This window comes from Nansenia antarctica, assembly GCF_963989245.1.
Source record: "Nansenia antarctica genome assembly, chromosome: 2".
Taxonomy (NCBI): domain Eukaryota; kingdom Metazoa; phylum Chordata; class Actinopteri; order Argentiniformes; family Microstomatidae; genus Nansenia; species Nansenia antarctica.
This window is the reverse complement of record NC_137675.1, coordinates 51,749,056-51,766,823: the sequence shown is the minus strand read 5'-3', so window position 1 is coordinate 51,766,823 and position 17,768 is coordinate 51,749,056. Positions and strand designations below refer to the sequence as shown.

Genomic DNA, 17,768 nt, shown 5'->3' with positions numbered 1-17,768 from the left:
ACACACCACAGTCACGTCATGTGATTTTAGACAAACAGCCTCCCTAATCCAGCTACACTCACCTGGGGTGCTCTGACCCTGTTTGACCCAGGAAGCAAACAACTGCTGGAAGTTCTTGTTCTGCTGGAATGTCACCGGCGTCCCCAGCTTGGTGGCCAGGACCACCTTGGTGCCTTGGGTCACCTGGCTGCTCAGAGAGCCCACCATGACCTTCTGGGTGGCGGAGGCCGGGGTGGTGGGAGTGCCGGTGGAGGGGTTGATGGCACCAGCCTTCTGCTGCTCCAACCGTTTCTAAAACATAAACAGTGATTTAACGAACGAGTAGGTGAAGGACTGCACACAGAATAGATAGATAGATAGACTTTATTTGTCATTGCTACAGTACAGGTACCAAACAACGAAATTTAGGAGGGGAGGCTCCCCTGGTGTTTAGGAAAGGAAAAAGAAACACATTTTGGAAAAAGCATAGATGCATAAAAATCACAAGAAGGTAAGGAGCTGGTTTACATCAATAGAGGCTATGTACACAATCCACTGTACTATACTGCACAGATAGTCAACTAGGGTTGTCATATTTCACAGAAAGTATTTTTTCACATTATTTTAAAGTGTCACAGTTTGCAGGCTTGAAAATGTACATGTTTGTGCCTCAGCACTAGCTGCCATACAATCCGTCCGGACTGTCCTGGGCCCAGAACTTAGGCCTTTTCTGTGTTCAGGGCCTTGACGGCCCTGTGGTAGAAGCTGTCCTTCAGTCTGTTTGTCTTAGCGGCCGGGGTCCTGTACCTCCTGTTCGAGGGCAGCTTGACAAAGTGTTCGTGCCCAGGGTGGGTCGGGTCCTTGGAGATCTTGGAGGCCCTCCTGAGACAGCGTGTTTTGTACAGCTCCTCCAGAGAGGGGAGGGGGGCGCCGGTGATCCTCTGTGCTGTTCTCACGACTCTCTGTAGATCGCTTCTCTCCACTGCCGTGCAGCTGTGGTACCAGTTGGAGATGCCGAAGGTGAGGATACTCTCCACTGCGCCGTGGTAGAAGGCCACCAGCATCTCCTGCTTGCTGTGTTGTTTCTTGAGGCATCTCAGGGTGTATAGCCGCTGTTGTGCCCTCTTGATGGTGCCTTTAGTGTTGTCCTTCCAGGCCAGGTCATCACGCATGTTGTGTCCCAGGAATCGGAGGTTTGAGACTATCTCCACGCTCTCTCCGTCGATGAGCAGGGGCAGGATCTCGGACTTTTTCCTCCTGAAGTCTACGATGAATTCCTGGGTCTTTGACTTGTTTAGCAGCAGGTTGTTAACCTTGCACAGCTTGCTCAATTGCTCTACCTCATCCCTGTACGCCGCCTCGTCCCCCCCCGAGATACATCCCACCACGGTGGTGTCGTCTGCAAACTTTACGATGTAGTTGCTGGGGTGGATGGGGGTGAAGTCGTGGGTGTGGAGGTTGTAGAGGATGGGGCTTAGCACGCAGCCCTGGGGTGACCCAGTGCTGAGGCTGAGGGCTGTGGAGGTGTGGGGGCCCACCCGCACCCTCTGGGGGCGGTCGGTCAGGAAGTCCTTGATCCACGCACATATAGAGTGTGATAGACCCAGGTCTAGTAGTTTGGTCACTAGCCTGTCTGGAAGGATGGTGTTAAAGGCGGAGCTGAAGTCCACGAAGAGCAGTCTCGCGTAGCTGTTTCCCCTCTCCAGGTGGGATAGAGTGGCGTGGAGAGTCATCGCTATGGCGTCCTCTGTGGACCTGTGGGCTCTGTAGGCGAACTGGTATGGATCCAGGTTGGGCGGGAGGCGTGTGAGTATGTGGGCCCGGACTAGTTTCTCGAAGCACTTCATGATGATTGGTGTGAGTGCCACCGGGCGGTAGTCGTTTAGGCAGCTCACCGTGCTTTTCTTCGGGACTGGAATGATAGTTGAGGTTTTCAGGCAGGGTGGGACGGTGGCCTGGGACAGGGACTGGTTAAAGATGTTGGTGAAAACCCCGGCCAGCTGGTCGGCGCAGTCTCTCAGCACCCGTCCCAGGACGCCATCCGGCCCCGAGGCTTTCCTGGGGTCCACCGCCTTTAGTACGCGTCTCACCTCGTGCTCTGTGAGGGTGAGGCTGCTGAGAGCTGGAGAGAGTGGTGTCTGTGTTGTGGTTACCTCCGTTCGCCCCTCGTCGAACCGGGCGTAGAAGGTGTTCAGCTTTCCCGCCAGCAGGGGGTCGTCCTCTGCGGCTGTGAGCCTGTTGGCTCTGAAGTTTGTCATCTGCTGAACCCCCTGCCACATCCGCCTGGAGTCGTTGCTCAGGAGGCATTCCTCAATCTTCTCTCTGTGCTCTGCCTTGGCCGCTTTGATGCCGCGCTTTAGGTTGGCCCTGGTGGAGCTGTACAGCGGTGTGCGCTTCCCTGCGATGAAGGCGTTGTCCCTCTCATTTAACCGTTTTTGGACCTTCCCAGTCATCCATGGCTTCGTGTTGGGGTAGACCCGGACCCGGACCCGTTTGACCACGGTGAATACAAATACTGACTCAAAGTAAGATGATTTTGCATCCTTCAACACACATTTGCAATGACACTATGAATTTCTATTGGACAGTGTACATTAAGAATGGTTCTACTAAAGAATCATTGACACACAACTGCCAAAGTTAGCCCTTTAGAACTACTCTTTCCCAGCTCCCTGTGTTTTGTGTTTGTGGCCCCCTAGGTTTACACTGAGGGGGGGGTGCTATGTTGGGAGTCTAGGTGTCACACCGTAGTGCATGGTGGAAAATTGTCTGATCTTCCCAAGCTGTACCAAGCTGTACTGAACCAGGCTATACTGAACCAAGCTATACTGAACCAAGCTGTACTGAACCAAGCTGTGCTGGACCAAGCTGTACTGAACCAAGCTATACTGAACCAAGCTGTACTGAACCAGGCTATACTGAACCAAACTGTGCTGAACCAAACTGTACTTGACCAGGCTGTACTGAACCAGGCTGTACTGATCCAAGCTATACTGGACCAGGCTATACTGAACAAACTGTGCTGAACCAAGCTGTACTGAACCAGGCTGTACTGAACCAAGCTGTACTGAACCGAGCTGTACTGAACCAAGCTGTACTGAACCAAGCTGTACTGAACCAGGCTATACTGAACCAGGCTATACTGAACCAAGCTATACTGAACCAAGCTGTACTGAACCAGGCTATACTGAACCAGGCTATACTGAACCAGGCTATACTGAACCAGGCTATACTGAACCAGGATATACTGTACTGAACTATGCTGTGCTGCTGTGCTGTGTTACGGCCAAGCTCCACCATGGCCATCGAGCGTTGCGTCAAATGTGCGTTGCGTCCGAAATTGGGATCAAATGCATTGTAATCAATGAAATGTGCTCCACTTGCTGCGTTGCGTCAGCGTTGCGTTGCGTCCGATGGCTGCGTCAAAAGTAGACATTCAAAAAAGTTTGATTTTTGACGGTGGACGCAGACGTCACAATGAGACCAATTGACAATTGACCAATGACAGTGGAGCTAGAGTAGAACGTTGACGTTGACGCAACGCAGTAGGTGGAGCTTGGACAACGGGAAGTTGACGCAACGCCGATGGCGAGTTGACGCAACGCAGCAGGTGGAGCTTGGCCTTTAGACGTCCACCACAGTTGCCAGAACTGTGCCAGAGAGGACGATGGGAAAAGAAAACATCCAAGCCAGCACAGTACCGTTTGGGTCCACGTCGGCCCGATGGTGAGAAAGAGGTTACAGACATAGATAGAACACAGCTACAGTGAGAGGGGGGGCAGAACACAAAACTAAGACAAATCACACAATCCACGGGAAAAGGGAGAGATTGTAGAAACACCAGCCCCAGATCTACCCAGGTGATGATGAACTTGCTAACCTTTTGTCTGTCCATAGAGTTTCCTGGCTGCTGAGTGAAGTTTCAAGAGAAAACGATAAATGTATGGGCTGTTATGAGGCAGACATACAATAAAGAACGGCATGGCATAGTAGCATATGGAATGGAATGGACTTTATTTGTCATTGCTACAGTACAGGTACCAAACAACGAAATTTAGGAATATGGATGCTAACACCATCACCATAACTACCAGCACCGTCATCAAAGAGACGTTTGGGTGAGTCAGTCAATTGAAAACACTGATTGAATAATCTGACAGAGAAGCAACCTCTACCGAATCAAGAGGAGCTCTGTGTGTGTGTGTGAGAGAGAGAGAGAGAGAGAGTGAGAGAGTGAGAGAGAGAGAGAGCACCCTCACCTGTGCTCCCTGCGTTAGCTGGCCTTGCTGTGGTCGTGGACCCTGGGGGGTGGGCGGGGCCGGGGACTGCCCTGGGGCTGGGGGGGCAGCGCGGGGGGGAGGCATGGCCCCCACCAGCCTCTGTCCTGCAGTGGTCTGCATGGGACTGGCACTAGAGACGGCCGTGGACACAGGCTGGCCCCGGATGATCTGAGTCACCACCTGCTGGGACTGGCCTGGAGAGGAGAGACAGGATCAACAAGAAATTGTAAAATGATAAATGGACTGCACTTATATTAGCGCCTTTATCCAAAGCGCTTTACGACGGCCTCTCATTCACCCATTCACACATACATTCACACAGCAATGGAGGCAAGCTACCATGCAAGGCGCCGGCCCGCTCACTGGGAGCAATTTGGGGTTCAGTGTCTTGCACAAGGACACTTCGACATGTGGCCAGCCGGGGCTCAAACCGCCGATCTGCCAACCTTGCGATCATTAGACGGCGTAATGTAGGTATAAATGTAGGTATAATCAACATGTTTCTAGTTCAAATTTGACACCAACAAGCAAGCCACGTGAAATGAGGGTAGAAAACAAAATCAGCATTTATTAGGCCGAATCGATATTTGCTCTACGTATAATTTAATATAGTTTAATAAAGTTTGCGTTTTCATAGCAGCGGTCCACCGACGCCCATGCTGAGTGGGAGAGTCATGCAGCCACGGGGGGTTGGGACGAGGGAGGGACAGACCGCAGAGAAGAGAGGGAGACCTACTGGCTGGGAGAATACCTTGTTGTACCACCAGGGGGGTTCTGACATGTCTAACGTTACAAGCTGATTTGTGCATGACAGCCGCGCATTGACATATTTCCATGTCTGATGTCTAATGTCTGATGTACTAATGTCATTTCAATGCATTATAGACCTTTTCTTTACACGCTTCGCGCACTAGGTGGGCCGTGAATACTGTAGAGATTTGTAAAGTGGGCCGTGAGTCCAAAAAGGTTGGGAACCGCTGCATTAGACTATCAAAGCAGGACACCGGTCCGGAGCACTCATATCTGCGCGTTTGTCAAACGGCGACAGTCCCTGTTCCTCTGCCCGGCGTCAGTCCAATGGAATCGTCAAGCACAGCCTTCCCCATATAAATACATCGGTGCGCGATTACAGAGATGTACAATCATGTTTATTTAAAAATAAATTGTGGTGTTTGACAGCGGATGATGGTAGACATATTTAATGTAAAGTTATCTATCTAAAGTTATCTATCCACAGGCTGATATGTGCATGATAGGCGCAAATTCCCCCCCCCCCCCCCGGTGGTATATGACGCTATCTGTATTGCGGCACTTATTATACCAAAACAACTCGCAATCTAATCCGAAAGTCAAGCGCTTCGTAACACAGACGGGGTGAATTTTATGAATGAAAGTGAAAGTTCTGTCACAAAACGCCGTTACGTATCCTCACACGTTTTTAAGTGGGTATACGGAAGTCCTTGCCCTTTCCTAGTGGGTATACTACACCACTGGAGCACAGGTTTCATACAGGTTAGAGCTTATTCTGTCATGGTCTGATAATGAAGCATTGTTCTTTTTTATTTGATGACTTGTTTGATCGATTGATAGCGTTCAAGTTCATTCAAGTTGTGAATGAATCGCGAGCGTCAATGCTTTTCTACGATACTACGTGTAATGTCACTTGGACATAGAATAATAAGACACTTGAGTCTGGGTTCAACAAAGGTATAACCAGTTTACTTCGGTTCTCTCGCCACCTGTCAGTCACCTTCTGGTATATCACGAACTCTCTCTAAGGCGCATGCGCTGTCCTGACTATGAATTAACCCATTCATTACACTACGGATGACGTCGTGAAGGGTTGTCCCATTTCCCCCGGGGAACCACTACGGCTATGGCTCCAAAACGAGTGACTCCAAAACGAGTGACTCCAAAACGAGTGACTCCAAAACGAGCCGAAGTGGTAAAAAAGAGAATCGGGATTGGGCCTGTGTCTCATGGGGGTTCCATTTCCACGGTGGTGACATAGCTCATCCATGAACCGTTACGTGGGGGGGTAGACCTTAACGAACGCACGGCGAGACCCTCCATCCATACCTCCTTGCGTGGTCGGCATGTTGACCGTGACAATCTTGCTGTTAGGCGGCAGCGGTAGCTTGGCGGTGATGACCTTGGTCGCCATGGTCACCTGGCCGGCAGCGATCTGGAACGTTTGCCCAGAGGTGGTGACGCTGCTGGCCATGGTGGCCACCACGCCGGTGGAGGCTGCAACACACACACGTGACCTGCAGTCACACCCAGACCAGCGGGCAACCACAACAGCTACCGTCTATAGCAGTGGTGTCCACTGGGTTGGTTTTAGCAGCGTTGATATACAGTATAATCAAGGCCATTTGCTTGAATTTTGGGGCATTTATTGACCTAAAGGTTGACACTCCACATTGACAGTTTGGGAGTCTTGTTATTGTTAAGGTGTATAGGGAATTCACCTTTCCCTGATTATCAGAATTACTCTGGGAGATAAGAGTGGACACCACCGGCCAAAAAGGCACTCTGACAAAACTTAAATATATCTATTGTAATATGGTATAGCGACAAAAATGAAAAAACGAAAGCCATGCTGATGGTTGACATAGATGGTTACATTCACTAGGAGTGAAGATCCAATTAACCATTCAAAAGAACAAAAAATGGGGATTGAAAGAGCCATCAACTCCACTCACGATCCTTTTCCCACAGCGCTTTCACATCACATCAACGACGGGGAAACGTCATCAGACACACACACACACCACAGTCACGTCATGTGATTTTAGACAAACAGCCTCCCTAATCCAGCTACACTCACCTGGGGTGCTCTGACCCTGTTTGACCCAGGAAGCAAACAACTGCTGGAAGTTCTTGTTCTGCTGGAATGTCACCGGCGTCCCCAGCTTGGTGGCCAGGACCACCTTGGTGCCTTGGGTCACCTGGCTGCTCAGAGAGCCCACCATGACCTTCTGGGTGGCGGAGGCCGGGGTGGTGGGAGTGCCGGTGGAGGGGTTGATGGCACCAGCCTTCTGCTGCTCCAACCGTTTCTAAAACATAAACAGTGATTTAACGAACGAGCAGGTGAAGGACTGCACACATAATACAAATACTGACTCAAAGTAAGATGATTTTGCATCCTTCAACACAAATTTGCAATGACACTATGAATTTCTATTGGACAGTGTACATTAAGAATGGTTCTACTAAAGAATCATTGACACACAACTGCCAAAGTTAGCCCTTTAGAACTACTCTTTCCCAGCTCCCTGTGTTTTGTGTTTGTGGCCCCCTAGGTTTACACTGAGGGGGGGGTGCTATGTTGGGAGTCTAGGTGTCACACCGTAGTGCATGGTGGAAAATTGTCTGATCTTCCCACCTGCTGAGAAGCCAATCTCTGTTGCTTTAGCTGAATCTCCAATTGGGCCTTGACCTCCTCTGCTGTCTTCAGAGCACTACTAACCTTAACCTGGTCTGCCGCCTGGGCCTTCTCCCTCTCAACCCTGCATCAGGAAAGAGGAAAAGGTTAGAAGGCAACTGACATTCAGTGGGTTACAGTTAAAAGACCACACAACCGGTGTCTCACATTAACTCTAGCTCCAGCCCAAGGCTGAACCAACATCTCCTCACCTTTCTGAAAAGGCTCTGATCTCCCAAAGGTCCAGTTCCTCCTCAGAGAGCCACGTCTCCATGACGATAGGCCCAGTCTGCTTGGCTGGCTCAGGCTTCTTGGGCCTCAGAGCGCTGGACCTCAGGCCTTTCCTCTGGGGAGTGTGAGCCTCTGCTCAAGACAAAAAAGAGAATAGGGAATTGGGAAAGAGATATACAACCCCACAAAAAGATAGAAGACTTTGATGCCATATGCCTTCACTTTAATGAGTAGATAGAGAACAACAGTAACTCCATTGGTACTGTGTCTCACGTTGCTTGGGTAGGCATTAGCCTGGACAGGTGCTTTATCTAACTTGAGAGAGGACACAAGATGGGAATAAGGAACAAGCTGACCGAGGCACGGCAAAGCTTCCAAGATTCATGAGGCCACTGTAGGGACCGGAACAGCGGGATCCTGGGCGAATTTGAAGATGCCGTGTGTTTTCTCTTTTTTACCTTTGGGAGTGTCGGGAACGCCGAGGGGACAGATGATTTTCCTGATGCAGTATTCCGACCGGATGCCGTACGCTCCCACATCTCGCCGTTTGATGATCTCCGTGGTTGTGATCTCAGTGTCTGAGGTTTCTAGGGAGAGAATCAGATAGATCTGAGCATCTGCACATACCAATGACTCTCATCTTCAAAATGGACACTGCTTCATAGGCATGCATGGGCTACTAAACCACAGGACAACCACACAAGCGTATCTGATCAGTTACTGACGCTCTAGTGTTTCTAGTAATCATCACCTCATTACGTATATATATTACTGCCACTGTCTGCATTGTGGTTGGTAAGCTAAGCTTATGATTAAAAGGATATGACATTGATTCAGTGTCCTTGCACAAGGAGAGTGCGGGGGGGGGGTGGGAGGAGAGGTACAGAGGCAGAAACAGGAGGGGGAGGACAGAAAGAGAGAGGGAGTGAGAGGAAGATGAAATAGCTGTGCACTCACCTGTGCGGGTGGTCCCCACAGCAGCGGAGGGCTTGACTGCCATGTCATCCCACCTCAGGCAGGCCCACAGCAGCCGCAGCATCAGGCTCACCCCTGCCAGAGACTTGACAGTCTGGAGACGGAACCTGCAGGGGGGGACACGGTGTGACTCATTGACCCATTAGGTGTGACTCGACCAAAATCACCCATCACCAGACAGAGACACGGAGAGACATGGTTCTCCTAAATGGTTTCAGTTCTTAGTGTCGTGGCAATTTCACCCACCTCCATGTGATTCCATAGGTGGGTCTGGGGGAGGGATAGGGCCAGATGTCCAGGGCAGGCTTGGCGTTGTATTTGAAGAAGGGCACCTCTCTGATGCCCCCTCTCCTCGCCAGTTTCTTCAGGTCGTCGTTGGGCAGGACGAAGATGCTCTTCTTGCTGCTCTTGGTGACAAACTTGCGGTACGAGGGGAGGGCCGTGCCCGAGCGGGTCTTCTTGGAGCAGACGTACTTGAGCAGTGTGACCCTGTCTCTGGTGGAGTACCCTTTGCTGACCGTCATGGAGGTCACCGTAGACCCGGAGGGGCCCGACTTGGTGTCCGTCACCGTCGCCGTGACAACGGTCTTGGTCTCCTGGGAGACGGCTGCTCTGCCGACGGGGTGAGCAGCATCCTTCTGCTCTCTTCTCCCTGGTCCTGTAACAGCCGCCTGCGTTGTTACCGCCGAACCTAATCTGACGTCCAGGTTATCCGTCTTTCCTGAGATCTCAGACCTTACTGACTGCTGCTGGTCAGAGTCAAGCCTTTTGACAACCTGGTCTTTCGCTGCTGAGTCTACCTGCCCGTCCTGCGCCTTCAGACTCGTTAACGGTGTCACCGCTGACTTCACCGCCTGCTCCGTTTTGACAGAGGTCCCTGTGTTGTTGAGCTTCTCCTGGGGCTTGGAAGCGGCAGGCTTGGGCTGCAGAGCTGCCTGCTTGAGCTTCTCCAGCCTCTGCTTTTCCTCCATGGTGAACTGCTTCACCCGTCTCTCCAGCAGCCCGTCCAGCTTGGAGGCCTCGACTTTCTTCTTGTAGGCCGTGCGCAGCTGGAAGCCCTCGCTGACGTTCACCACGTCGTAGTTGAAGGGTCGGACAGGGGGCTTGGTTTCAGACTCCTCCTCCTTTTTGGGCTCGTCTTCTTCCATAGGCTCCTCCTTCACAGCAGGTTTCGTCGGCGATGAGGGGCCTCTGCTGTTCACTTCACCTGAGAGATGGAGAGAACTCCGTTAACGATCAGCCGACATGACATGACAAAGTTAATGTTTGGCAATGAAAGAGAATAAAAGGACAGTTACGACTTCTGTGTTTAAGGAATCTTTTACTTGTATATTAGGCAGCAGAGCAGGTCCATACTCTGGGTCCAGCTGTGTGGTCTGAACCAAGAACTGAGCTTTACATCAGCTCTTTTTACCCTTCGATCTATCACCCAGTCTGAAGCGGTATACAAAGCCTTAACATCTTCATGTTATATGCATCTGCATTTTATTTGGTTTGATAGTTCTTGTAAGTAAGTAAGTAAGTAATGCTTTATTTATATAGCACCTTTCATACAAGAAATGCAGCTCAAAGTGCTTTACAACAGGAATAAGAACATAAAGTGAATATAAAAACATATACAAGCATAGAATGAATATAAAAGCAGGGGAAAACAGTCAAAATAAAAGGTAAAGATTTACATTTCTTACACACTATGTGATACATGTCATACATGCATACACTACTATATATTAGTAGTCTCACTTAACTTGATCACTAACCATCAAAGATTTTGTGAAAACAAGTTCCAAATGGTTGGCCTGATTAGCATGTCTCCTAACAGTCTAAATCTTACAGCAAGCATCAGGAAATGTTAAGCGTTTGTTATTCAAATGATTCACCTTGAGACATCTGGATTGTCGATGAAAGGTATGAGAAACAGATGGATATTACTGAATAAAGCACCTTTTTCTTTATCTAGACAGGTGGCGGGTGGACTTGAGACAACATCCATCTTGTCTTCAGTCTTCTCCTCCACCTGATCTTTATTATCCTCCATCTTCTCTGTGACGTTCTCCTCTTGCTTCTCTTTCAGCACCTGCCCCTCTCCTGGTGAGGTGCTCTGAGATGACTCTACGACCGACTTTAGCTTGTTGTCTTTTTCTGAAGCGGCTGGGACGGGCTCTTCTTTTTCCTGGGTTTCTGAGCCTGTCTCTGTTTTTAGCAAATCTTTCCGCTTTCCGCTATTCTTCCGGTAATGACGCGGAGCTGATCAGACGCATTTGTTTGCTCCGCTACAAGTTTGAAATAAATTCTTAAAAGAAAGCTCACATTCAAAGATCTTACATTAATAATTTAGTATTAAAAGGTTAGCCGCAAGAAATATACTATGCCACCTAAGAAAAAGGCCACCAAAGACATTACTATAGTATAGGCCTAATGACTGGTTCTGAGGATGAAAGCGCCGCGCAAGCTCCAGAGAACACTGAGGAAAGCAGTACGAACAGTGCCGTGGGCTCGGAGGATATTCTCAAGGCCATCCTCGACATGAAAACAGAATTCTCTGGTAAACTCGAAAAAGTTTTGTCTGTAATGGACAATATCAGCAGAGAAGTCAAAGAGTGTGCTGGCCGAGTCTCACAGGCGGAGCTACGCATTTCGGAGGCCGAGGACAGCATCGGATCCCTGAACGCAACCACCAGCGCTCTGGAAGAAAAGGCTCACCTCCAAACTAGTTGATCTAGAAGGCCGCAGTCGGAGATCGAACCTGAGGCTGGTCCACCTCCCGGAGGGTGCGGAGGGAAAAGATGCTTGCTCATTTTTGGAGCAGTGGATTCCCGACGCCCTGGATATGGGGACACTACGCTTTCCTTTGATCATCGAGGGAGCTCACCGAATCTCTGGCCCAAGGTCCAATCCCGACGCACCACCGAGGGCTCTGATAATGAAATTCCTAAACTACAAGGATAAGGTGCGCGTCGCGAATGCAGCCAGGGCGAAAGGGAGAGTTCTCTACAAGAATCAGCACGTTATGTGTTTCCCAGATCTACCCATGGAAGTTCATAAACAGCAGAAGCGATTTGACGGAGTTAAACAGCGGCTACGGGCCAAGGCTATCCGATATGGAATAATCTTCCCGGCGCGCCTGAGGATAACCCACAACGACCGTTCATATGTTTTTGAAACAGAGGTAGAGCATTTTTTGGAGACACTAAGCAATGATGGAGTAGCAGAACAACGATGAACAACGCACAGTAAGACTCTTTTTTTCTTTTCCTGTGTGTGTATGCCTGATCAAGACTGATCTCCTTTGACTTTGTTTGAAGAGGAAAGTTATGGCTGGAAGTATATTTCCATTCTTTTTTGTTGTAAACATTTGACTTTTTTCAAACGCCTAACTCTTAGCCTACTTCAACACGGCGAATAATAACGATCTATGCTGGCTTTGTTTGAAGAGGAAAGCGACGTCTAGATTCTAGAACACTATCTCCATCCCCTTTTTTTTTTAAACTTATTTTTATTTCTTATTTGTGTGTGTGTGTGTGTGTGTGTGTGTGTTCTAGACACCTGTCCTTTTTTTCCACAACGTTTAACTCTTAGCTGTACGGGACTATATGAACACGGCGAACAATGTAAGATCTTGGCTTGAATTATTTGTATGAAATTGGTCCTTGTTTAAAATGATATGCTACGTTTCCGTTTAATGCATAGACGATGAATTGTATGATATATGCTTGTTTTGTTTCATTTGCTCACTATGCTTGGGCTGTCATTAAAGTGAGAATAGAACTATGTACTTGATTAGACCTGATTAAAGACTTTGGGGTCTTTTCGGGATATAAAATAAACAACACAAAATCCTCAATCATGATGCTGAAGGAGGAGGAAAGACTCTGTCCTATACATGTCACTCCTTTTCTTAATACAACAGAAGGTTTTACCTACCTTGGTATTCACATTACACCAGAGATTAACCACATAGTCTCAATTAATTATGACCCTATCGTGGACTCCATAATAAAATCGATAGATAGGTGGTCATCCTTACCTATATCCCTGATTGGTCGGATCAATATTCTAAAAATGAATGTTCTGCCAAAGCTGTTGTATCTATTTCAGAATATTCCTTTGCCCCCTCCAACATCGCTCTTTACAAAGCTTAAAAGAATGTTCACTTCTTTCATATGGACTGATAGACGCCCCAGAGTTCGCTTATCCTTACTGTACCTTCCATATGACAGAGGAGGTCTCCACCTGCCTAATATCCAGTGGTACTACCGGGCTGCTCAGCTTCGCTCTACTATGTATTACTTTAGTTCTGACTACATCCCTTCGTGGCTAGATATTGAGATGTCCTCTGTTACTCCGAAACTACCCCTTAATCTATTTATCTACTCAGCGGATATCAAGAAACTGAGAAAACAAACAAACAATCCCTTTGTTCTTAACACAATTAAAGTCTGGTATGATGTGCGGAAATTTCTTGGTGAAACACAATCTCCGTCAGGTTTCACTCCTATTTGGGGAAATCAAAGTGTCATTCCAGGGAGAGAAGATTCGGGTTTCCAAATATGTGTAACAGAGTTGGGAATGTATGTTTAGCTGTGGTGAATGTAGATGAGTTTCGCCGTGCTTTGAGCAGCCCTGGTTGTTGTTGGAGCCCCCCTTTGGAGTTTGGGTGTACTGCAGGTCTGCACGTTCGTTTGTCCTTCTCTTGTTGCCGTACTTGCGGTGGTGCGTCAGAAAATGGCCGCCAGCTTAATGGGTATGTGCGCATGTAAAACGCTCCTCGTGTTTTGTTGTTTGTATGGAGAATCTTGTAATGTAGGGTGAAAATGTTGGTGTAGTACTGTGCTGTTTGTTTTTACATGTATTGTGATGTATTGTGATGATGTGAAACAGAACATTTATTGTATGTTGTTTTGAACGTGCAGATTCACAAGCAGACCAGAGAAGAATTGTGTTCTATATGTCTTCTCTGCAGGTATGTCGCTCCACATGTTGTTTGTAATTGTTATTTGTAATGTTTGAGGGAAGTTTGTGTTCTTTCTGTGAACAAACTGTCCTGATGTGAAATGTACATAGACGGTGGACCGAGAAAATGGCCGCCAGCTTAATGGATTCACAAGCAGACCAGAGAAGAATTGTGTTCTATATGTCTTCTCTGCAGGTCAAATAAACGAATTAAATGAAAGAAGTTTGGCTGTTTGACCATCGTTACACTGGTGCCGTGACACGTCGATCTCAAGATCAGCTGAACGCCGATCTCCGTGGATGCTGCGTGGATGCCAGGTCTTAGTGTGATAGATCAAGTGTGGTCAGAGTATTATAGTAAATGGTCATTCAGTCTGAGGTCTGTGATTATATCAGTTTAAAAAGTGCTTTGATTGTTTTGGTTTTTATGTCCTGCTGTAACTTTATATTTTTTTTTAAACATTATTATTATTATTATTATTTTTTTCATTCAGTAATATTACACAACGCAAGTCTGTACCACTATGGCTCAGAGGCCAGGTTTTAATGATGAGATTTTTGCCAGTCCAGTGTTGCCTATGGGGAGGGGTGCATGGGGGGCATGTCAGAGCAGAGCAGACAGTGCTGTCATAGACATTGACAGTGACATCGACATTGACAGTGCTGTCAATAGTAGGGAGGTGGGGTGTTCCCAGTTGTTTACTGACAGTGGTAGAGGCACAGGGTCAGGTCAGGACCCAGGTTGTGCTGCTGTCGGACAGTTTACAGGGGAGGCTCCTCCCACATCCACACCCAGTGTTAATGACACTGAAGCTCTTCATCACCTTTCAGACATGATGGGTCAGCTAGGTGCTCAGATTGGCGAGTCCATTGTAACCAAGTTAATTTCAGCTGGTGTAGTTCACTCAAGTAGTATGAGCAGTGCACACCTCAACTGCACATCGCCTCCAGATCCTGTAACTGATCCTAATGTTGTTAGACAGGTGGTTCCGTGCGTTACTGTGAATGTAACATCAGACAGGGAACCACCAATGTTCCGAGGTGATAGTTCTGATAAGTGTTCAGTCCAGGACTGGATTGACATGTCTAAAGCTTATCTGAGAAAGCAGAAATGTCCAATGCATGAACAGGCTGAGGAGATACTGGCAAGGCTGATGGGTAAGGCAAAGGATGTTGTGAGGGTTGGTTTGCGAAGCGATCAGACACTTGATGTGAAGCAGAACCCTGATCTCATCTATGATATCCTTCTCAAGTACTTCAGTGATGTGTCATCATGCCTCCCGTTGTCAGATTTCTATGCCACTCTACCCAGACCCAATGAGAACCCTGTAGACTACTGGTTGAGGATCAACAAAGCAGCTGATGTAGCTGGTGAGGGCCTCCGCAGACAAGGTAGGAGGATGGAGAACGTGGGTGAAGAGGTAGCACGGATGTTTGTCAGGCATTGCCCGGACTCTGGACTATCCCGTATTCTGGAATGCAAGGCTATTGAGGAGTGGAGCTCACGAGACATACAGTTGAAGATTGATAATTATCAGAGAGAGCTGAGAGCCTCTGGCAGGACCGGTAGTTCTGTGCCATTGAAGAGCCATGCCACCGCCCTCCACACTGTGCAGTCTCATCCAGAGCCTTCGATTCAGTCTGTGTCTGAGCAGTGTTCCACCCAGTACCCCCCTGCTCCTGCCCATAGTCCAGTGTACCACACACAGTGTCCGCCTTCTACCCTCATTCCTTCCCAGGACCATGCTTTAGGCCAGCTTCCGTGCCCCTCCTCCGCGACTGCTGTGGCCCAGAACACTCAGCAATCTGAAGACAGGATTCTTGCTCGCATTATGGAGAGTCTGGAGCAGATGATGGGGAAAGTGCAGCAGCGTGACAGTGCTCCTCGTGGCGGAAGATACCAGGGTGGCGCCCGTGAGAAGGCCTGCCGAGTCTGTGATGACAGTAGACACACTACCATCTCACACTGCATGTCAGAGAGGCTGTGCTTTGTCTGTTTAGCCCCAGGTCACACAAAAGTTGAGTGTCCCACCAGGTCGTCCCGAGCACCTCAGCCTCAGGGAAACTAGGTGGCCTGTATTCAGAGGGAGAAAATATAGGTCGCCAAGTAAACTCCCATTGTGAGGACGAATCTAGTGCTGAGACAGTGTATATAGCTCTCAAAAGCTCAAGTGATAACTCTGAAGATATTGTTTATCAGAATACGCATACAATTAGTGGTAGTGACAGCCTTTTCTACACACCTGTGACAGTTGGTAATACAGTGACTCTAAATGCTATGCTAGACAGTGGGTCTATGGCTTGTACAATGAGTAAGACGGCAGAGGGAAAGCTTAGAGAGGTTGGAGTTGCTACAGAGCATAACCAGTTCAGTTCAAATGTGGTGCTTGTTGGCTGTGGTGGTCGCCGTGTCAAGCCTGAGTCAGCTTTCAACGTGGAAATGGAGGTGTATGGCTGTAGGATTATGGTTCCCACTCTGGTAGTTGAAGGCCAGCATGATGAGTTGATACTAGGCACCAATGTTATTAAATATATCCTCCGGCAGTATAAGCAATGTGATGGCTACTGGAAGGCTGTGTCTACGCCCTGTCCTGCTGGCGATCCAGAATCTGAACAGTTTCTCTCGATGCTCGCTGGTCTGAACCGTTGGCGAGGTGACGTCATACCTGACAAGATAGGCACAGTCAGGTGCAACTCAGCCGTGTGTCTTGAGCCTGGTCGGGAGTACCTGATGTGGGGCAAGCTACCCAAGTCCACTATTGTGTCTCCTGGTAGCGCTGTGATGACAGAGCCCACATCGTGTCGCTCAGCTCCAAGAGGGGTTCTGGTGGCCAGAGTTGTTACTCCTTTGTGGGGAGACGGATGGGTTCCATTGAAGCTGATCAACTCGTCCGACAGGCCCGTCTTGGTAAGACGCAATGCTAAATTGGCCGACGTCTTCTCCTGCATTGCGCTCGAGGACATGGATGAGACCGGACCTGCTGAGGTCCCACTACTCAGTTGCTGTCAAGTAACCCCGTCCAGTGAAAATGCGGCCCGCACTGTTGATGAGGAACTGAAGTACATGGGATTGAGTGGGCTCGACATACACTCCTGTGACGTGTCTGAACAGTGTAGAAGCAAGATGGCTGACCTGGTTGTGCGCTACAAGGACATCTTCTCACGCCATCACCTGGATTGTGGAGAGGCAAAGGGCTTCATACATCGCATTCACCTCTCAGATCACAGGCCATTCCGGCTCCCATTCAGACGAGTGCCCCCCAGTCAGTATCAGAAGTTGCGCCAAGTACTGAGTGAGATGGAGGAGAAAGATATAATCAGGAAGTCAACCAGTGAATATGCATCTCCGTTGGTTCTTGTATGGAAAAAGAACGGAGATCTCCGTATCTGTACAGACTTTCGCTGGCTGAACAAGAGGACCCTGAAGGATGCTCACCCTCTCCCTCACCAGGCCGACTGCTTAGCTGCACTTGGAGGTAACTCCTTGTTTAGTACTATGGATCTAACCTCAGGGTTTTATAACATGCCACTACACGAGGATGACAGAAAGTACTCTGCCTTTACAACACCTATGGGCTTGTATGAGTATAATCGCCTCCCGCAGGGCCTCTGTAATAGTCCTGGGAGCTTCATGCGTATGATGACTAGCATTTTCGGAGACCAGAACTATCTGAGCTTACTGGTTTATCTGGATGATTTATTGGTGTACGCCCCTGATGAGAGGACAGCTCTGGAACGCTTGGAGATGGTGTTCAGTAGACTGCGTGGTCATAACCTGAAATTGGCCCCCAAGAAGTGTTTTTTTCTCCGGAAATCCGTCAAATTCCTCGGCCACATAATTAATGACAACGGTGTGTTGACTGATCCCAGCAAAGTTGAGAGCATCGCAAAGATGACAAGTGCTGACCTGATGGAAGCGGACG

At 48.6% G+C, this 17,768-nt stretch overlaps 1 protein-coding gene across 1 annotated transcript in view; it reads right to left on the bottom strand.

The window, feature by feature from the left end:
• The window catches only part of LOC308150254 (uncharacterized protein), a gene marked incomplete at both ends in the record, with an annotated part of 95,890 nt that overhangs the window by 53,573 nt on the left and 24,549 nt on the right, over window positions 1–17,768 (bottom strand). The window contains 7 exon segments of the mRNA XM_080523105.1: window positions 63–291; window positions 7,648–7,771; window positions 7,899–8,049; window positions 8,376–8,504; window positions 8,875–8,999; window positions 9,139–10,099; window positions 10,837–11,100. Coding sequence (XP_080379231.1) covers window positions 63–291; window positions 7,648–7,771; window positions 7,899–8,049; window positions 8,376–8,504; window positions 8,875–8,999; window positions 9,139–10,099; window positions 10,837–11,100 — 1,983 coding nt within the window.